Raw genomic sequence first — 22893 nt, 5'->3', positions numbered from 1 at the left:
GTGCAGAGTTGAATACCTGTGCTTCCATCCAGAGCTTATTACTTGACCCCTGATGTAAGCACTTACATGCGCCGAAACACGGACCGTGTCGGTCCTTCCTTTATTTGCATCAATAAAAGACTGTTTGACAATGTCTCATAGTTAACTGCAAAGTTGTAATGGGAGAAGATTTATATACAAAAAGTCACAATAAGGTGGCATGTATCATCCACTGGAAACTTTGAAAATATTACAACTTTGCTGCACCAGAAAAGCACTGGCATCATGATGCAGAGAGTTTATGATCACCTGTAACATTTCCATTCCAACTGATTTAAGAAGATTTGTGCGAGAAAACTGATCATAGTGGTAAAGGAGGAAAAGACGAGAATGGTATTAATAATAGACATGCAAATGCCAAATGATTATTCTGTGCATCATCGGGAGAGAGAAAAGAGCCTCACATATGAAGCGATACAGTAAGAGACCAAGAAAATATGGCAGAAAGACACAGAAATCGTTTCCATCATATTGGGTATCACAGGCCTGATTAAAACCAATTCCAAATAGGTTGCCTTTACATGTTACATCCTAGGAAGGAAGCTCTCTTTGGCACAATGGAAGCATTATGTCAAGTGTTGGCAGTAAATTTGAGAGAATGAGATCATACTCAACATCCCCTTGTTAGCAGTGAGGTTCATTACTATCTGGTAAACACAAAACTAACCCATTTGGAGACGTTGGCCCCAAAAGAAACCTTTCAGAGGGGCCAGTGATGTTAGTTTAGAGTAGTGGCACCTTATAGACTAACCTATTTATTGAGCATTGGGCTTTTCAGAACAGTAAATTGATTCATCTATAAAATGCCACCAGCATCTGTCATTTTTACAAAAGAAAACAAAACTCAATGCAACTTGAATATACCTAATGGCTTTTGAGCGTGAGAAAACAAGTTATACCTTGCGCAGATTTGGGCTTGTAGAAGTGATTATTTACAGTCTTCTTGGCCAAACTTGCTTGCTCGCTCCTCCACACTTAAGCAAGGAGTTACCTTCCGCAAGATATATTAGCTTATATCTGCTTTCAGGGATCCTGCTTGTAATCCATCCTTACCATATAATCCCTTTAAATTGCCTTTCTTTATCTTTAATTTATACTTTGTTTGAGTAGACCTCGTTATTCCACATTCTCAAGTTTCTTGTAACACATTCTGCTCACGTGAAGATAGACAGTCACCTTGGAAATCAACTATGATTGTGAAAGTATTAATCGTTTGTATTCTAGTAATTCTACAGAGGCAGCTGGAAATGAACTACCAGTAATGAACCTACTAATGTTACAAGTGACTGAAGTGAAATCATGGCCTGAAGTTATTCTACTTTTTGTTAAATTTTGACTTTGCAGCTCTGTTTATCTTTCTCGTTGATGAACATGTTCTGAAAACAGAACCTTCTGATTCTCATGTAGCACAGAGAGAAAGGAATGGACACCTTTCAGTAAAAGAAGATCTTTGGCTATCTGGCATAAGCTCTTTGAGCTTTTCATAGCTGCCAAACGTCACCCTCCTGTGTTTCAAAACCAAGAGAGAGAGAGAAAAAGAAACATAACTAGAATGCAATTGAAGTTTGAAGCTGATATGAGCTTTTTACAAAACTTTCTTGCAGAATAGTAGGATAATTATATTCTTCCCAATCTATTGATTTCTTTTCTACAATGCAGATGTCAGATTTTTCACAGACTTCCCCCCCCCCCCCCCCCCCCGAGTGAGTGTCAGAGGAACAAAGGCCTCTTTCAGCCTTTTCCAGCCCAAAATTAAATCAGGAAAAAAAAAAACCCCAGAACGATAGAGGCAGGACAACAGTATCGCAGACCAAGAGAAATTTAGTGACTGAAAGCTCTGACTGAAGTAACTCTTCTTGGGAAAGGGCAGGTTGGGATGTGCTGCAAATTCTTTAAATCAAGAGATTATACTCTGAAAGGCATCTTTACATTAACTCTACAGGGATTCTGAAAGCTAACCTTGTCAGTATGGCAGTTATTCTTTTTAATAAGTAATTCCTCTTGAAGCAGTTTTTCAAGTGCCTGAACTGACAAAGTTCAAATCATTAGAATGAGTTGGAAGAAAGGCAAAATTTTGCTGTAGGCATTATCCAAACCTGGCGTCTTCATTTTATATATATATATACACACACACACACACACACACACATATATGGCATTTATATCCCAAATAATCTTGAGTTCAATGTTTTTTTTTTACAATCAAAGAAAAGAATTGCAACGGTATACAGAGAAATTCATATTACCATACTAATGCTAAGTATGCATGATATGAAATAGAGTTAGAAAGATTTTATACAAGACAAAAAAAGGCAAAGGGTACAGGAAATGTGCAAAACCTGGCACCAGAGTGGATTAAGCTAAGGAATCACTATCTCTTAATGAGATCATAATGAAGAGGTAAGATTTCAGAACCTTCTAAAATACCAAGTAATCTTGTTGACTCCTGATATCCGTTGGCAGATTGTTCCACCACTTGGCACCCTGATAGGAAAAATCGGCAGAGTGAACTGATCTGTAAATCACTTTCTTGCAGATCGGAAAATGTAATCCCAGGTTGTTCCTTGCACCAGGTGAGGCATTGCGCAAGGAAGCTTAATCAGTGGTTGCATATAGTCTGGAGCTACACCATACAATATTTGAAATATTATACATGAATTGACGTTGTGGGGTGGTAGACTTAGGAGTAATGTCAGAAATTCTTTTTCATGGCGAAGCTGGTGGTTGTCTGGAATGACCTCCCAAGGGAGGTGGTGAAAAAAAAACTGTGGCAGAATTCAAAAAGGTGTGGAATGAACACACAGGATCTCTAATTGAAAAATAAATTATGTAAAAAAACTCCAAAACTTAAGGGGTTGCATATGAAGTGGTGCTTAGATGGCGACTCTGGCTGCATCAACTAAGGCCAGTGCTCGGCTGGGTTGTACGGTCTGAGTCCCTCATATGACGATCTGTTTTAGGGTGGGCTGGAGAGAGCTTTGACTGAAACTCCAGTGGTTTGGAACATGAGGATAGTTGGACAGACGTTTATGGTCTTTTATAGTTGGACAGACGTTTATGGAGGAGTGGCCTAGTGGTTAGGGTGGTGGACTTTGGTCCTGGGGAACTGACTGAGGACCTGAGTTCAATTCCCACTTCAGACACAGGCAGCTCCTTGTGACTCTGGACAAGTCACTTAACCCTCCATTGCCCCATGTAAGCCGCATTGAGCCTGCCATGAGTGGGAAAGCGCAGGGTACAAATGTAACAAAAATAAAATAGATACTATTGGAGATTCTACATGGAATGTTGCTACTATTGGAGATTCTACATGGAATGTTGCTATTCCACTAGCAACATTCCATGTAGAAGGCTGCGCAGGCTTCTGTTTCTGTGAGTCTGACGTCCTGACGTACGTGCAGGACGTCAGACTCACAGAAGCAGAAGCCTGCGCGGCCACATTGGTGATCTGCAAGGGCCGACTTCTACATGGAATGTTGCTAGTGGAATAGCAACATTCCATGTAGAATCTCAAATAGTAGCAACAGCAGAGGAGTGGCCTAGTGGTTAGGGTGGTGGACTTTGGTCCTGAGGAACTGAGTTTGATTCCCACTTCAGGCACAGGCAGCTCCTTGTGACTCTGGGCAAGTCACTTAACCCTCCATTGCCCCATGTAAGCCGCATTGAGCCAGCCATGAGTGGGAAAGCGCAGGGTACAAATGTAACAAAAATAAAATAGATACTATTGGAGATTCTACATGGAATGTTGCTACTATTGGAGATTCTACATGAAATGTTGCTATTCCACTAGCAACATTCCATGTAGAAGGCTGCGCAGGCTTCTGTTTCTGTGAGTCTGACGTCTTGACGTACATGCAGGACGTCAGACTCACAAAAGCAGAAGCCTGTGCGGTCACATTGGTGATCTGCAAGGGCCGACTTCTACATGGAATGTTGCTAGTGGAATAGCAACATTCCATGTAGAATCTCAAATAAGTAGCAACAGTGGAGGAGTGGCCTAGTGGTTAGGGTGGTGGACTTTGGTCCTGAGGAACTGAGGACCTGAGTTCAATTCCCACTTCAGGCACAGGCAGCTCCTTGTGACTCTGGGCAAGTCACTTAACCCTCCATTGCCCCATGTAAGCCGCACTGAGCCTGTCATGAGTGGGAAAGTGCGGGGTACAAATGTAACAAAAACAAAAAAACCCCGACAAGACGGATTTGGATAGGCCGGAGTGGGCTTTGACGGCAACTCCAGTAGTTGGAACATAAGGCATTTATGCAGAGGGCACTGCTTTACTGTGGGGCTGGCAAGTCTGCTCTGTGTTTGTATGGTGCAAGAAAAGTCAAAAAGAGAAGAAATTCAGTTTATTTTAATGTCAGAAAAACAGGAAAATGTTTCTGCTTAAAGTATTTCCTTTTTAGCCTGGTTCCCTACAGGGAAACTGGCCTTATTGAATTTTCATGCCTGTTCCCTGCTCTCCCACCCACCACCTATTAACTTTTGAACCATTACTCCGATTTTATTCTAACGTGTCATAGATTGTAGAGGGCCTTTTAACCCCTTCCTCGTACTTTTTATGTTTCTTAAATGATCCCCCCTCCACCTCCCAAATTTAGACTCTCTTTTTCAGATCCTATAGGAAAACAAGCTAGTATTCTCAAATATGCATTGCCATTATGCTGTTGGTTGACAGAGAAGCATAAAATCAAAGATCCCTATATTAAAATTCACCTATGTGGTTAGTGACAGCACCAATCAGATTAGTGCTTTTTTTTTTGTAACCGTATAAATTGCTGTACAGCCAAAATTATCTATTTAGAATTGCAGGTAGGCACAGGAGCATTTTGAGGATGGGGCTTTAACTTTTATGCTGTCGGAAGCCAAATAGCAGATTTAACGTTAAATATTGTCTGCTTATAGACAGTTATCTGTGTGTTCTCACTGGTGGTACTATTTACTGGCACGGAATATGTATACATCTTTAACAGCTAACTTATCCATTTAAAATTATGTGCTTGCTGAACGGAATGGGGAGAAGAGTTTGGATTATGTGTTGTTATGTGAAATGTTCAAGACAATGTGAAAAGGACGCACAGTAGCAACTGAGAGGAGAAAAGCAGCTCAGGGACCAGATGGCTACCACACAGTTCTTTGAGTTAAAGGATCCAGTGGAGGAGACGTGAACGTTCTTGGTTGCGTTTTTACCTGGGAATGATGTGCCGGCGTGTTAAACTTCATGATTTCAGCAGCTGTTGGGTGTTCTAATTTTCTTTTAAAACTATAAGTTGAAGCATAATTTAACAAATTCAGTGCATCTGGCCTTAATTATTATGGGCACAGACAAGTGTTGCTCAAGCTCACTCCTTGCATTTACATTTTGGTCTACACCCTCTCCAAAAGACATTACATGATGTGATACCCTCAAGCGAGCCTTCTCCGGAGTAGCCCCCACACTCTGGAATGCACTGCCTGAAAGGCTCCACTTAACACAAGACTACCTCTACTTCAGGAAGCAGGTGAAAGCTTGGCTCTTCAACCAAGCCTTTTTACGGAAGAAGTAACTAAACTTGTTAGTCTCACTCACACACAAGGATTGACTTGGGCTGCACATACTGCAGCAGGACATATTTATCCACTCCTATCATAGCTGAGATAATATTTAACCATCTCTCTGACCTCATGTGCGACTTTCTTTAAATTAGTCACCTTACTTTCTAACTGTTCTTACTCTCTTACCTATCTATATGTTACATCTTTGCTTATACCCTATTCCATAAATGTTCTGTTATGTATTGTGACATTGTAAGTAGTCTACTGTTCCATACTTTGTATTGTCATTTAAATGTTTTTACTGCTGTAATTGTCCGTTGCTTATGTTTGATTTATTCTTACTGTACACCGCCTTGAGTAAATTCTTTCAAAATTGCGATAAATAAATCCAAATAAATAAATAAATAAAGGTACCCACGTTAATAAAAGAGAAGGCATTTTGGAATCCCTTTCAGTGTCGAGGCTAATTCAGCACAGAGATTAAGGCTGGATGTACGGGATGGGATGTCATATCATCAGTGCAGCTATTGATTGCTCATGAACTGAAGCTAGTGGAGCTGGTGCTAGTATTTTTGGGGATGGGGGGGAGGGGGTGGGGGAGAGAGAAGGAGGTCATTCAGAGAGTTTAACTGCTGTACTGAGCCAGTATCAGTTGTTTATTTGAAACTGTTGGAGCAGCTTGAATTTAATAATTTAGTTTGAGCTGGATTTCAACCAAGGTCATAGAGGTGAAAGGTCGATCGCTAATCCATTTAGGCACCTGTTTCCTGCCCTTTAATTTCTTCTCTGGAAGAAGTGGCTTCCTAAGTGCCTTTATTTTCGAGCTTCTTTATACCCAGTACAAGGAGGGCAGAGTTATTCCACTATTGCTGTTAGTGTGAGAAACATCTTGAACTGGGGGCAGGATAAGCTTTTTCCAGCCCTCAGAAAGTGATGCTTGAGTGAAACTTGGCGGTCAAACCATTTCTTTTGAAATTTACAGTTTTGTGAAAATTGATACTGATAGACTAGTTAAGCTTTGAGCAGGTAGTTTCATAACTGAATACAGAATAAACAGTATGGTATGTACTTTTCCATTCAGCAGACGTTGCCAGAATTTCAAAATTAAAGTATATTGTTTATCGTTTATTCATTTCCTAGACCGTCACTTATTACAAAGGTAAATCAGAACGGTTTACAATATAAAATAACATTAAAAATAATATTAAAAAAGTAGATAAACATACTTTGAAATCCATTTGTGATAGGAAAGCACTACAAAAAGACAACACACATTTCACAGACTGTAATTATAAAAACATTAGTAAGAACACAAAACTACAAAGTGTTTTTTTTTAGTTTATCCTTTATTTCTGTTTTAAATGTTTGTTTCAACTGACTCTCGAAAAAGATATGTTTTTAAAACTTTACAAAAATGAGTATAAGAATCCTCGAGCCTAAGTTCTTTGGGAAGACAGTTCCAAAGAGACGGAGCTAGAAAGAAGAATGCCGATGTTCATATTGATTCCCATCTAGCTTTGGATGGAGAAGGAATTACAAGTCTATTATCTGTCAACGACAGAAGTGTCCGAGTTGGAGTATAAGGGATAATAAGGTTAGACAGATAAGATGGACTGAGTGAATAAAAAGTTTTGTGTGTGAATGTCAAAATTTTAACCTTCCATTGGAAGCCAGTGCAATTACATAGTAGATGCCGGTGAAAAAGACCTGCACGGTCCATCCAGTCTGCCCAACAAGATAAACTCATATGTGCTACTTTTTGTGTATACCTTACCTTGATTTGTACCTGTCCTTTTCAGGGTACAGACCGTATAAGTCTGCCCACCACTATCCCTGCCTCCCAACCACCAGCCCCGCCTGCCACCACCAGTTCTGGCACAGACCGTATAAGTGCCCAGCACTATCCCCGCCTCCCAACCACCAGCCCCGCCTCCCACCACCGGTTCTGGCACAGACCGTATAAGTCTGCCCAGTCATATTTTGACGCTCTACAGATGATACGAGCTGCTGTAGTTTGTATCATCTGTAGGAAAACTATTTACATCTGCTACTTTCTGTGGACAGTTTTTATGGGCTAAAGTTATATGCGTACATTCTAGTGTCCAGAAATATGGCCTCCCTATTGTTCACCCCCCCCCCCCCATTTCGTTATTTTCTTCTCCCTCCTCCCCTCCCTAGGTCACTTTCACTTTCCCTGCCTTCCTCCACCCTTGATCTTCATGGCCTTCCTTCCCCTTGCATTTTACCTCTCCAAAAGTACAGAGCCTGGCTGTGGATGTGGCAGCAGTAAGAATTTGTGAGCTCGGGACGTAGGCAAGCCAGTTCTTCTAATGCAGTGACTTAATGGTAAGAGCTAGAGAGGTGCCCGAAAGAAAAATACAAAGAAAATGTGCAGAATTTGGCAGAATTTTTAAATGTTGTAGGTGATTTACATCCAACACAAGTAGAGAGGTGTGGTAGCCATGTTAGTCCACTCTTAAAGGTTATCAATAGAAATCAAACAAAATAAAACATGGAAAAGAAAATAAGATGATACCTTTTTTATTGGACATAACTTAATACATTTCTTGATTAGCTTTCGAAGGTTGCCCTTCTTCGTCAATAGCCCTGTTAGACTATCAATGAAATGATTGGATGTTTTACTTATATATACTGTCATCTACCACATTTGCTTATTGCCGATCTGAGGAAGAAGGGCAACCTTCGAAAGCAAATCAAGAAATGTATTAAGTTATGTCCAAACAAAAGGTATCATCTTATTTTCTTTTCCATGTTTTATTTTGTTTGATCTCTATTGATAACATCCAACACAAGAAATAATTCAATACTCATGAATGCAACATCACAGACAGGGCTGGTTTTCGACATGGTGCGGCCCCTGATCCTCCTTCCCCTGATCTCCCCACCTGCATTGCTACAATGCGGTCCAGGCATCTCTTCCCATTCTGCCCATCACAGTCCGCCTCCCTCCCTTCCCCTCACCTTGCAGGCTTCTTTAAAATTTTTATTTCCTTCTCAGAGGGGCCCCGGGTGGGCAGCCATCCTCAAAAGCTGCCTCCAGCTGTCCTGAAGGTTTCCCTCCCTGCCATGATCCACCCAGTCAAAAACAGGAAATTGCATCGGGGGGGGGGGGGGCAGATTGCAGCAGAGAGGGAAAGCTTCCGAGCAGTCGCAGACAGCTTGTGAGAACGCCTGCTGCGCCGGGGCCCCTCTGAGAAGGGAAATAAAATTTTAAAGAAGATCAGGAAGGGAGAAGGAGACAGACTGTGGTGGGGAAAAGGGGAAGCGATGCCTGAACTGCAGGGCCCCCTGGAGCTGAGGGGCTCAGGGTAACTGCCCTGTTTGCCCTCCCCCTTGATCACAGACCAAAGACCCAAACAATGACAGAAAAAACAAACATGTCACTCAGAAAACTGTTAAAAAAGCCATAAAGATTAAAATCCCTGACATTCTGACCTAAGGGTGGCCCTCAAGAACTGGGAGTGAATACTGAGACCATACTGAGTTAGACCAAGACATAAAAGACATCAAATTTCAAACTTTTTGAGCCCAATTTTTTTTTTTTTTGAGGGAGGGCAGAATGCCTCTTAATTTTGGCCTAGTTGTTTTATTCTAATATTTTCAGTAATGTTATTTATAGTTGTGCTTGCCATTCATTAACCTGTATATACCGTATACTAAGTAATGTATTTATTTCATACTTAACGTACTCTCTATTTCTGTTATACCATTCTGTTCTATTGCAGTATTTGCCGATTTGTACATTTAAATAAATTCCCATTTCTTGAGCATTCCGAGATCTCAGTAGTCCAGACGTTTGGTCCCAGACTGTTGTTTCTTTGTCTCCGATATATATATGTGTCTAGGCAACAGATATTACAGATTCAAATTATGCCATCAGTTGCTGAAAATATATTGTAAAGATATTTTGAAGCTCTCTAATGTTGACCGAATTGAGGTTTCCAAATGGTTTTATGTGTCAAAATTAGTTTGTTCCTTGAATACTTTGGCACCCTCCGACCCCCTGAATCTGACCAAATTCCTGGAGAATTCCCAGGATTTGATTTCAAATAGGAAGACAGTCTTGGTCATCTTTGTATCCAAGTGGAACAAATTTGCTGTATTCAAGGCATATTTTCACAATTAGGACCTCTCGTTTTCTGGTATGAAATTAAAAAATGTTCCTGGTGTTATTCAAGTGACTCAGTTGAGAAAGAAGGCCTTTTGGCAATAAACCTTAGCATTGGGAGCTTCATTTTCTCTGAAATTTCCCCACAAATGTTTAGTTTCTTATGAGAGTGGTATGATTTTATTGATCCATTACAGAGAATTTCCTTGTTGGAGAGAGTAAAAGGTAGGTCATGAACCGTTGTATTAGGAAAGAGGGCTAGCGGGAAAGGATTTCGTCCGTTAAAAATCTCCCCAGTGTTTTTTCTTATTTTCTTTTTGTCCATTTGCTCCCAGTTAATGTGGGGCTGTTGATTCTATATAATTTTTTATTATATGTGTGTTTCTTAAATTCATTTTTTTCTTTATGTAGTATCTTTTCTTGGTTTGTTATATTACAAATATTGAATAAATTCCTGATTAAAAAAAAGTTATGTTGTCAGTTGAAATCCTTTTTTTTGTTGTTGTTACATTTGTACCCTGCGCTTTCCCACTCATGACAGGCTCAATGCGGCTTACATGGGGCAATGGAGGGTTAAGTGATTTGCCCAGAGTCACTAGGAGCTGCCTGTGCCTGAAGTGGGAATCGAACTCAGTTCCTCAGAACCAAAGTCCACCACCCTAACCACTAGGCCACTCCTCCACTGTTGCTACTATTTGAGATTCTACATGGAATGTTGCTATTCCACTAGCAACATTCCATGTAGAATCTCCAACAGTAGCAACATTCCATGTAGAATCTCCAATACTAGCAACATTCCATGTAGAATCTCCAATAGTAGCAACATTCCATGTAGAATCTCCAATAGTATCTATTTTATTTTTGTTACATTTGTACCCTGTGCTTTCCCACTCATGGCAGGCTCAATGCGGCTTACATGGGGCAATGGAGGGTTAAGTGACTTGCCCAGAGTCACAAGGAGCTGCCTGTGCCTGAAGTGGGAATCAAACTCAGTTCCTTAGTTCCCCAGGACCAAAGTCCACCACCCTAACCACTAGGCCACTCCTCCACTCTTCAGTATTAGTATTTGATATACTCTACACATTTGTAGCAAATTATATAAGAACTAAATTGGAAGAAAATAAAATGGTTTTAGACAAGAAGTTGGGCGTAGCTGCATCATAAACTTAGCTGAATGTTCACAGTCAGTCCTAACACAGATGCTGGACCCTGGTCAACAGTCTCCATAATAGTAAGCGAAAAAAAAATGCCTAGTCCTAAGAGAAACCAGATTAGGAGCCCTGCAGCATCCCCCTGCCTCCTCCTGCTCCGTCTATAATGGATTGCAGGGTGTGAGTAAATGAGTGCTGAGCTCCCTAAAACAGTTCAAACCAAACTCGAACTGGCTGCATGTTAAAGATGCACCGGTATCCCCAGAATGTTTAATTTGCCCCTGGCTCCTGCACTGTGTAATCTGATTTGCACATTTTCTTCATTGCAGTGGACTATTTCAATTAAAGACAGAAGAAAACCATCTGCAGAGTGAAAAGTATCTTTGTTTGGAAAGGCTGGTGCTTTGCATACAGATATGAAGTCTGGTTGGTAACCTGAGTAGAAACAGGGGTCTGACAAGTTCTCTGGTAGAAAATGGGAGAGGACTGTACATAAAAATAGCAGAACATGCTTGTTTCGGGTCCTACTCGGACCCCATTAGGAATCTTCTGTTTGAAATGCCTTCAGTCAGATGCTGAAGAATATAAAGATCCAGTTGCATCAGGTGCATTTCTTAACCATCTCCCCCCTGCCCTTATTTCGTGTTCTGATGTGTGGTATTCTGGAGCTTTCTAATAGCAGGTATTAGGCAGGACAGAAGGTCATCAAGATACCCTGCCTTTAATATGACAGCCTTCTTACACAGAATCCTTTGTCAGCGCTGCCCAGCACATCACAAGCTTCTCATCCCACGTCCTCTGAGATGCTATCGATATAGTCAGGAGAGCCGACACTATTTTGTAAAGGTGAAGTCCTATCTGTTGAGAGGAAACCTTTTTTTTTTTCTTCTTCTTGATGAAAGGATTTTAAAAGTATAAGAAACTCCAGGAATTTTTAAGTCCCAAAGAGCCTGTTTCTGTTCTGTTGCGAGCTTGGCCTCTCGTTCTGTATTGTATTTGTGTATTTCTGTTCCGCCTTTAACCCAAGCCGCTAAGCGGATTTCAATAACAAAACTCCTGCATTCAGGAGGAAGTTTAATCTATACAGTACAAATAGGTTTTCAATGACTTCCTAAATAAGGGCGTCTTTTACTAAGATGCGCTTACGTATTTAGCACGCGCTAAAAACGTGAGCGTGCCTTAGTAAAAGACCCCCTAAGAGAAATGAGCTAAGTCAACGAAGATGAACAGGAAGGAGATTCCAAAATCTAATACTTTAACTTACGACTGACTTTTTTCAAAGATGGAGGAGTGTGGTAGCCGTGTTAGTCCACTCTTAAGGTTATCAATAGAAATCAAACAAAATAAAACATGGAAAAGAAAATAAGATGATACCTTTTTTATTGGACGTAACTTAATACATTTCTTGATTAGCTTTCGAAGGTTGCCCTTCTTCGTCAGATCGGAAATAAGCAAATGTGCTAGCTGACAGTGTATATAAGTGAAAACATTCAAGCATTACTATGACAGTCTGACAGGGTGGGAGGATGGCGGTGGGTCGGAGGTATGCATGGGGACATCAAAGCATATCATTGATATTCTAACAGGATGGGTGTGGATAGGTGAGGGGAGGGTGATCAACAGAGACATACAGCTTTATGGTTTATAATGGGCTAGGAACCCCAGATCCTTGTTAAGTCCTCCCAAACACCTAACTCCGAGCTGCCTCTATCTGTGGAACTACTTTTCTTATGTCCGCAATGAACTGATCCCACTTAAGCTTCTACCTTCTCTCCACTGATACAGCTCATGAAACTACAGGGTTCCTTTGTGCTTATGAACATCTAACTGTGAGTAATCATCTATGTTATTCAATAAAGGAACTTCAGAAAAGAACAAGAGATTTAGGTGTGTTGATGTGCTAGGGGTTTATAGAGAAGGTAGAAGCTTAAGTGGGATCAGTTCATTGCGGACATAAGAAAAGTAGTTCCACAGATAGAGGCAGCTCGGAGTTAGGTGTTTGGGAGTTAGGTGTTTGGGAGGACTTAACAAGGATCTGGGGTTCCTAGCCCATTATAAACCATAAAGCTGTATGTCTCTGTTGATCACCCCACCCCTCACCTATCCACACCCATCCTGTTAGAATATCAATGATATGCTTTGATGTCCCCATGCATACCTCCGACCCACCCCCATCCTCCCACCCTGTCAGACTGTCATAGTAATGCTTGAATGTTTTCACTTATATACAGTGTCAGCTAGCACATTTGCTTATTTCTGATCTGACGAAGAAGGGCGACCTTCGAAAGCTAATCAAGAAATGTATTAAGTTATGTCCAATAAAAAAGGTATCATCTTATTTTCTTTTCCATGTTTTATTTTGTTTGATTTCTATTGATAACCTTCAAAGATGGAAAATGTAACATTAATCGTTGCCTACTTCTTGAATGAAATTTAGCACTTGAAATGACCAAAGAACGACTAACTGTATCTGAATTGAGGCCAAATAAACTTTTAAAAACTAAACAAACAAGTTTAAAAAATATTCGGTTCCCAGTCTTTAACCAGTGCAGTTCGTTTAGTAATGGTGTAACTTCTGCTTATTTTCCCTTCACAAAGATTAACCAATCTGCAATATTTTGCAGCAATTGAAGTCTCTTTGTTTGCTTTACTGTGAATGAGCAATACAAAGTATTGCAATAATCTAAGTTAGGGACCATCACCACTTGTACAGTAATTCTAAAATTAAGAGGACTGAAACAAGATCTTACAACGTAATGCACAAAAAAAATCTTTAAACTAGAGCATCAATCTGATATTCAGATGTTAGTTTGGAGTCTAAAATTATTCCAGGTACCCTGGACTTCTCAAAATGAAGAGTGGCTCCAGAATTCAATAATTAACAGACAAAGGGCCCTGTTTACTAAGCCGTGCTGTAGGCACGCTATCGTTTTTAGGGTATGGGTATCTCTAGCGTTAGCACACGCCACAAACGCTAGTTCGCCTTAGTAAACAGGGACCCAAGCTTGTTGTTATCTGCTCACCAAACCATCGCAATGTAGTTTTTGGGGTGGAGTGGAGGAGTGGCCTAATGGTTAGTGCAGCGGGATGCAGACCTGTGGAATCAGGTTTGATTCCCACCGCTGCCTAATGGTTGGCAGTGGATTAAGATCATGGAGAACCAGGTTCAATTTCCTCTACAGCTCCATGTGACCCTAGGCAAGTCACATAGACCTCCATTGCCCCAGGTACAATATACTTAGATTATGAGCCCATCAGGGACAGTTATTTATGTAAACCAGCTTGATTTGTGATTCAATAGAAGGCGTATATCAAAAATTAATAGACTTAGACTTAGAAGGTTTCTCTTAATCTGTACTGAAATCTTGTAAACTACAGTTAACTGTGCAACTGGCTTTCCTGCACATTCTCCATGTGGCGGGGCACAACCTAGAACATTTTATTCTACCCAGTGGATTTTTAAATCCAAAGTGAAACTGTCCTGCAGTGATCCATGAAACATGAAGGAGGTATCAGCCACCAGCTGCTTAAGCGATCTGTATTGAACAAGATTTGGTGAGAAATTATGGCACAAGTTACTGTTGCATGAAATCCAAGCAACAGCTTTGTGAAATCAGAAAACAGACTTTCCACCCTGTCAAGTGTATCAGAGGGTGTATGTGTGGAGAATCTGTCTTGTATTTATCTCACAGATGCTCATAGAAGCACAACACCAACCTCTGAATGGTATCTAGCTAATTTCCTACTTTAAATGTGTTTTTACGTTAACCCTTCGCATGCCTCTGTATGTCCAATTGTAGTATTAAGCAGAGTCTAAGTGGAAAATGTCTGCAGACCAGAGTTCTCCTCCTGCAGTTTTCTGAAAACAGGGTTTATACATGAATAGATCTGAGGAAGAAGGGCAACCTTCGAAAGCTAATCAAGAACTGTATTAAGTTATGTCCAATAAAAAAGGTATCATCTTATTTTCTTTTCCATGTTTTATTTTGTTTGATTTCTATAGATTCTACATGGAATGTTGCTATTCCACTAGCAACATTCCATGTAGAACTCGGCCCTTGCGGATCACCAATGTGGCCGCGCAGGTTTCTGCTTCTGTGAGTCTGACGTCCTGCACGTACGTGCAGGACGTCAGACTCACAGAAACAGAAGCCTGCGCAGCCTTCTACATGGAATGTTGCTAGTGGAATAGCAACATTCCATGTAGAATCTCCAATAGTAGCAACATTCCATGTAGAATCTCCAATGGTATCTATTTTACTGTCATAGTAATGCTTGAATGTTTTCACTTATATACACTGTCAGCTAGCACATTTGCTTATTTCCGATCTGACGAAGAAGGGCAACCTTCGAAAGCTAATCAAGAAATGTATTAAGTTATGTCCAATAAAAAAGGTATCATCTTATTTTCTTTTCCATGTTTTATTTTGTTTGATTTCTATTGATAACCTTAAGAGTGGACTAACACGGCTACCACACTCCTCTACCAGAATAGTTAAATTGAAAAACTGCAGTACAGCCACTCCCCTGCCAAATTTAATTTGTATTATGTATATAATATCACTTCTGTTGACGTCGCTGTCTAATATCTGTACCCTCTCAGTTTCGGTTGGTGCTTTTCATAATCCAGTGTTAAAATACATGAGGTAAATCCAATGAGGACAATGCAATAAGGTGAGTGAATCTCTGTAATGGTAGACAGAAGGCTGAACCTCATGTGGCCTTTTGACTACTGAGGTCTTCCTCAATTTGGCATATTGTGATCCTAATCTGAGCTCTTTTTACCATACATCAAAGCAGAGAGCAGGAGACCGCATACCTTCAGGGCTGGGGGAGAGGCCATGATTGCCTGTCTCCCTCCTAGCAGACTCTTCCTTCTCCAGCTGTCTTTCCTGATGTGGCCCACTAACTCTTCATCAGTAAGACAAAGAAATGCAACCCTAATATGAGGCCCATGGAATAAACCCAATGGCTTGGAAATGTCATGCTTCTGTTACCCAGGAAAGAAAGGCAGTTCATCCACTGACACCTGTTTGGTGAGCCCCAAATGGTCTTCCCTTTTCAAAGCGGCTGTGTATTAGTGTCCATGCTGCACTTTTGTTAAAACTAATAGTTTCCTTCCTTTGTCCGCTGTTTACATTACAGAAGCGATGATAGAATACATTGTCAGTTTGGAGCATTAGGAATTGCAATCACTTTTAGTAGCTCCAGGTATTTAACACAGCCTAAAAAAGAACATAGTAACATAGTAGATGACGGCAGAAAAGGACCTGCACGGTCCATCCAGTCTGCCCAACAAGATAAACTCATATGTGCTACTTTTTGTGTATACCTTACCTTGATTTGTACCTGTCCTTTTCTGGGCACAGACCGTATAAGTCTGCCCAGCACTATCCCCGCCTCCCAACCACCAGCCCCCGCCTCCCACCACCGGCTCTGGCACAGACCGTATAGTCTGCCTAGCACTATCCCCGCCTTCCAACCCCCAGTCCCGCCTCCCACCACCGGTTCTGGCACAGACCGTATAAATCTGCCTAGCACTATCCCCTCCTCCCAACCACCAGTCCCGCCTCCCACCACCGGCTCTGGCACAGACCGTATGTCTGCCCAGCACCATCCCCGCCTCCCGTCACCGGCTCTGCCACCCAATCTCGACTAAGCTCCTTAGGATCCATTCCTTCTGAACAGGATTCCTTTATGTTTATCCCACGCATGTTTGAATTCCGTTACCGTTTTCATTTCCACCACCTCCTGCGGGAGGTCATTCCAAGCATCCACTACTCGCTCTGTGAAAAAATGCTTCCTGACATTTTTCTTGAGTCTGCCCCCCTTCAATCTCATTTCATGCCCTCTCGTTCTACCGCCTTCGCATCTCCGGAAAAGGTTCGCTTGCGGATTAATACCTTTCTAAAGGCTGTCCCGAGATCGGCTTACCTTCCACACGAAAATGATAAGCACTAATCGCACTAAGATGAACCCTTACTGAGTTGGTTTTAAGACCAGACTCTGACAAGTGCAGAAGGTATTCAAGCAGGGCTTGTGTAGGACAAGAATGAGGATCTAGGGCCTTGCCATCACACCAGACGGCGAACCTCCTCCATTTAAAGAAATAACTCTTCTTAGTGGAATCTTTCCTGGAAGCAAGCAAGACCCGGCAGACACCCTCCAACAGACCCAAAGAGGCGAAGTCTGCGCCCTCAACATCCAGGCCGTGAGAGCCAGGGACTGGAGGTTGGGATGCCCAAGTTTCAGCAAAGTGAGAGGTACTGGAGGATACACATGTAGAAGACCCTCCCCCCAATGTAGGAGAAAGGCATCTGATGCTAGCCTGCTCTGTGATCTGAGCCTGGAACAGAACTGGGGGACGGGAAAATTAAGTTCTTACCTTGGTAATTTTCTTTCCTTTAGTCATAGCAGATGAATCCATTACGAATGGGCCGCGTCCACCCACCAGCAGGGGAAGACAGAGAACACCGAAAACCACAGTGCCTCCCAGGACGGCCAGCTCCATCTGCCTCTCAGCATTTTGAACATACTGCTTTATTTACTGCCTTTCAATAGTGTACAGCAAAGTGGTACATTCACCATTTCTGGGACATCTGTACAAATATGAATAAGACCCAGGAAGAGCTGAGCATCAGATATTCGGAAATTTAACATCAAGGACATATGGGCCAATACAATGTCAGATCCCAAATACAAGACACTTAGACCTTACATGAACTAAACAAATCTGAATGCTTACACCTGACTGTTACCAGCGCTACGAACGAAAGCACGTAATACAGGCACTACTACTTCATTTCTCGTACCGGAAACGAACTCGCCATAGCTTATTAACTTTTGTTATTACTCATTATACAATTCAGGAACCTCAATGTAACATTGAGGTTCCTGAATTGTATAATGAGTAATAACAAACTGGGGGACGGGAAAATTAAGTTCTTACCTTGGTAATTTTCTTTTCTTTAGTCATAGCAGATGAATCCATTACGAATGGGCCGCGTCCACCCACCAGCAGGGGGAGACAGATAACACTGAAAACCACAGTGCCTCCCAGGACGGCCAAATTGGTGGGAAAATACAAATGCAACAAATAATAATAATGTCACAACAAGGCATGGACCTGAAACCTTTTCTATGGATGAAAAGTACTAAAGGAGACCGGAAGAATTCCTAAGTGGATCTAGACTGGAAACATCCTACGAGACCTTCATGATTAGAAGAATCCAAAGCACGACCCTGCTAAGTAGTTAAAATTGTGGTTAGAAGAAAGCCATTACAAAAACCTGCTCTGAGAAAAAGAACTTCATATAGGCATCAGAAAAGTGGTGTTAGCCTAATGGAAAGGATCTCTCTTATTACTTTTTTGTTGGTCTTAACTTCTATGTGCTCTAGACAATAAAGAGGCATATTTTCAAAGTACTTAGCCATCCAAAGTTCCATAGAAACCTATGGAACTTTGGAAGGCTAAGTGCTTTGAAAATATGCCTCATAATCATTTATATGGAAGGACAAAAGTAGGTTTTCCTTTGTGACCTACAGGGCGGCGATAGCAGCAGTGATGGCATTTCTTCACATCTGTGATTAACATACCAACGCATGGCCTTTATCATCCTCCAGGGCCTTTCAGTTGTCATAAGAACATACTGTCCCGTCAGACCGTCTCACTTATTTAACTAGCTTGTTCCCAGCCTGAAGTTAGTCCCTTCTTTTATAATATTTCTACCTTATGTCTGAACGGAATAATGGAGCAGTTTGAGAATGGAAATATTTAGAGAATTCAGGGGAGGTTGTGTGCATAAAGAGGACAATTTTTAAAGAAATATTCTTGCTTTTCATTACTTTACCCTGCATACACCTACAAAGTGTGTGGGTACCTCCCCACCCCCACCCCCCACCTCCAGCACAGGTGCACCAGGAGTTTCAGAGAAATAGTACTTTCATGTTCATATCAGGGGCGTAGCCAGACCAGCGGGAGGGGGGTCCAGAGCCCGAGGTGAGGGGGCACATTTTAGCCCCCACCTGGTGCTGCCGACCCCCCCCCCCGCCACTGCTGAACCCCCCACCGCCACCAACAACAACAACTTTGACCCCCCCCCCCCGACGACGACCCTCTCGACCCCCCTCCCACCGCCAACCTTCCCCCGCCGTCGCCTACCTTTGCTGGCGGGGGACCCAACCCCCGCCAGACGAGGTCCTCTTCTTCGAGTGCAAGGCTTCGTTCTGTACAACGTGCAGGACGTCAGACTCACAGAAACAGAACGAAGCCTTGCAGATCAGCCAGCGAGGTCCTCTTCTTCCGGCGCAAGGCTTCATTCTGTTTCTGTGAGTCTGACGTCCTGCGCGTACAACGTGCAGGACGTCAGGCTTACAGAAACAACAAAGCCTTACAGATCAGCCAGCGAGGTCCTCTTCTTCCGGCGCAAGGCTTCATTCTGTTTCTGTGAGTCTGACGTCCTGCGCGTACAACGTGCAGGACGTCAGTCTTACAGAAACAACAAAGCCTTACAGATCAGCCAGCGAGGTCCTCGTCTTCTGGCGCAAGGCTTTGTTCTGTTTCTGTGAGTCTGACGTCAGGACGTCAGAAACAGAACGAAGGAAGAAGAGGACCTCGGCTGGCGGGGGTTGGGTCCCCCGCCAGCAAAGGTAGCAGATGGTGACGGCGGGGGGGGGGGGGGAGGATCAAGAGGGTCATCGGCAGGGGGATCCAGGGCCAAATCTATGGGGGCCCAGGCCCCCGTGGCCCCATGTAGATACGCCACTGGTTCATATTCAGCATAGCCATGGAACTGGATGCATAGGGGAAGGCTGCAAATTAGTTTCCCCTTGGCATCTCTACTCAAGACCAAAGATATTGGAAGGTTACCAAACACTGCACAAAGATCGAACTGATTTCTCATGTGTGAATTATAATTTAGTGAAAGTTATCTGCTTCTCTTTAGATAAGCTTTGGCCTCATTATTTTTATCATATTTTCTTTGGTTGGAACATATCTTTACTGTTGTCTTCTTGCAGTTGTTCGAATTCTGCTTTTTGCCACTAACACATGAAATGGAAGAGTAGCCTACTAGTTAGAGCACCAGGCCAACAATGAGGGATGTCTGGTTCGAATCCCACTGCGTCTTCTTGTGACCTTGGGTGAATCACTTAACCCTCCATTGCCTCAATTACAAACGTAGAGGCCTTTTTACAGAGAGGCGGTAAGCCCAACGCGGGCTTACCGCTCACTCTTTCGGGACTACCGCCAGCACAATGAGGCCACCTGTGGTAGCCCTGCCCCGAGCGCCCAGAAATGGCTAGCGCTGTGGTAACCTGGTGGAAATCAGGCATCACCATGCACTGCCTAGTTAGCGCCATCTCAACGGTTGGCGGTAAGGTCTCCCCGCCTTATGGCCATTCGATGAGAGTTATCTCATTGCATGGCCATTTTTGTTTTTCAGGTTTTACTGGCTGCGGTCAAAATGGCCCTGCCACCAGCGCTGGTTCATTTTGTGGAAGACGATTTTCCCTGTTTGTACTGATTCTTCAGCCTGAAACATAGCTCTTCACTCAAAGCCCCCTGTGCTGATGGTTTCTCACTGAATTGATTTTTAGTTTATTCTTTGCCCAGCAGAACCTTATGTAACTGCCACATTGATTGAAAACTGTAACAAGTAAAATTTATGCTTTGATTTTTGGCAGGGGCTGATTAAAATCCGGGGAGATCAATGCTGGAGAGAGCTGACGTGTATGAACTATCATTATGAGGTAGGTTCACGGTGTCGTTTTTTTTTCCTGTCATTAAATAGGTCTCTGCAGGGCGTTACTTCTGCTGCTCCCTATCTGCTGGACTTTACTGTGGTTTTGTAAGTAGGGCTTTACCTCTGATTTATTGTTTAAAAGATTCTCAGTAACACCGAGAGGATGTTAACTCCGCATTATGACAACATTATTTCAAGTGGGGACGTGAAGTAAACTCAACCAAGTGTTTTACTTTGTGTAGATCGACTTTTGCTTAGTAACGTCTTGAGATTATGAGTGGCGCTTATAATTGTGTGTCAGGGGATTGGTGCAGTTTTTTTGACAGTTAAACAGAAGTTTCCGTTACGGAGCTGGAAAATGATTGTACTACACTGTTAATGATAGCAAAGACAATTTGACTGATATAACAACTCCGTGGCAGCTGAGAAATAAAACATATTTATTGTGATTTATTAACCACCTTTATGAAGAGATTCACCCAAGGCAGTGTACAGCATAAAACTTAAAATTTTGTTAATAGTATAGCAATAATAAAATGTCACGAAGTATTTTTTTCACGGAGAGAGTAGTGGATGCTTGGAATGCCCTCCCGCGGGAGGTGGTAGAAATGAAAACGGTAACGGAATTCAAACATGCGTGGGATAAGCATAAAGGAATCCTGTGCAGAAGGAATGGATCCTCAGGAACTTAGTCGAGAACGGGAGGCGGGGCTGGTGGTTGGGAGGCGGGGATAGTGCTGGGCAGACTTATACGGTCTGTGCCAGAGCCGGTGGTGGGAGGCGGGACTGGTGGTTGGGGGGCAGGGATAGTGCTGGGCAGACTTATACGGTCTGTGCCAGAGCCGGTGGTGGGAGGCGGGACTGGTGGTTGGGAGGCAGGGATAGTGCTGGGCAGACTTATACGGTCTGTGCCTGAGTTGGTGGTGGGAGGCAGGGATAGTGCTGGGCAGACTTATATAGTCTGTGCCAGAGCCGGTGGTGGGAGGCGGGGCTGGTGGTTGGGAGGTGGGGATAGTGCTGGGCAGACTTATACGGTCTGTGCCCTGAAGAGCACAGGTACAAATCAAAGTAGGGTATACACAAAAAGTAGCACATATGAGTTGTCTTGTTGGGCAGACTGGATGGACCGTGCAGGTCTTTTTCTGCCGTCATCTACTATGTTACTATGTTACTGTTAAATGTAAGAATTACAATCAATGATGTAAACTTGGAAATGGCAAATTGAAACCTAGGAACTTTAACAAAAATTAATTTAGGAAATAGATTCCTCAAGATTTCAAAGACAGAATTGGCCTCAGGTTAGAATCAGAAAATGATGACAGATAAAGACCATCTGTCCCATCCAGTCTGCCTGTCCATACCATCCACTATCCCTTCCTCTCCTTTAGACATCCCACGTGCTAGTCGCATGCTTTCTTTGACGTCACTTCCACCGGGAGCCCATTCAATGCATCCACCACTCTCTCTGTAACATTGAAGTATAAGGGGGGCGAGGGGGGTGTTCCCAGTCTCAGGGTGGTCCATCTTGGATTTGCAACCCAGGCCTCCAGAAGACACTGAGGGGCCCTTTTACTAAGCTGCATAAGCGTCTGCACGCACCCAATGCGCGCCAAAATGGAGTTACAGCCCAGCTACCGCATGGCTCTTGTGGTAATTTCATTTTTGGTGCGCATCCGAAAAATAATTTTTATTTTCGGATATGCGCCAAATGGCATTTGACACATGTAGATCATTACCGCCTGGTTACCACGTGAGACATTACCGCTAGGTCAGTGGCTGGTGGTAAGGTCTCGGACCCAAAATGGACACACGGCAATGTTAATTTTGCCGCACGTCCATTTTCGGCAAAAATTTTAAAAAGGCAAAACACGCCCAAAACACGCGTCTACACTACCGCAGGCCATTTTTCAGCACGCCTTTGTAAATGGGCCCCTTATTTCTTCCCAGTCCCTCCTTTTTTGCTGCAGGCGCTCAGGCTCTCACTGAGGGAAGGGATTTCCTTTCAAGGCCATGGCATAGAAATCCCCTCAGACAATAGGTCAGAGACACATATGGAGGGGGGCTCCAAATCTTTTTACTGAAAATACGTGCAAAACAATTACTGCTTTGAGGTTGTCTTTCTGTCCTGGGTTTGTGCAGCATTGAATAAACACTGTAATGCTCTATGCACTTCCTTTATCTGTGTCTGTGATACCTTTCCGTAGAAATTGGTTATTTTAGGTAAAAGGATTTCCTGGATTCTGCGTTTCTCCTCTCTGTGATCCACTTCTACACAGATTCTTCCCAATAGGGATAATC

The 22893-nt window shown here is 42.7% G+C and overlaps 1 protein-coding gene across 1 annotated transcript in view; it reads left to right on the top strand.

Annotated features, from left to right (window-relative positions):
* Positions 1-22893, top strand: part of LMF1 (lipase maturation factor 1) — a 403232-nt gene that overhangs the window by 164442 nt on the left and 215897 nt on the right. The window contains exon 5 of the mRNA XM_030211700.1: positions 20537-20602. Coding sequence (XP_030067560.1) covers positions 20537-20602 — 66 coding nt within the window. The remainder of the gene's footprint in view (positions 1-20536; positions 20603-22893) is intronic.

This window comes from Microcaecilia unicolor, chromosome 8, assembly GCF_901765095.1.
Source record: "Microcaecilia unicolor chromosome 8, aMicUni1.1, whole genome shotgun sequence".
NCBI classification, from domain to species: Eukaryota; Metazoa; Chordata; class Amphibia; order Gymnophiona; family Siphonopidae; genus Microcaecilia; species Microcaecilia unicolor.
This window is presented reverse-complemented; position numbering and strand designations above follow the sequence as displayed.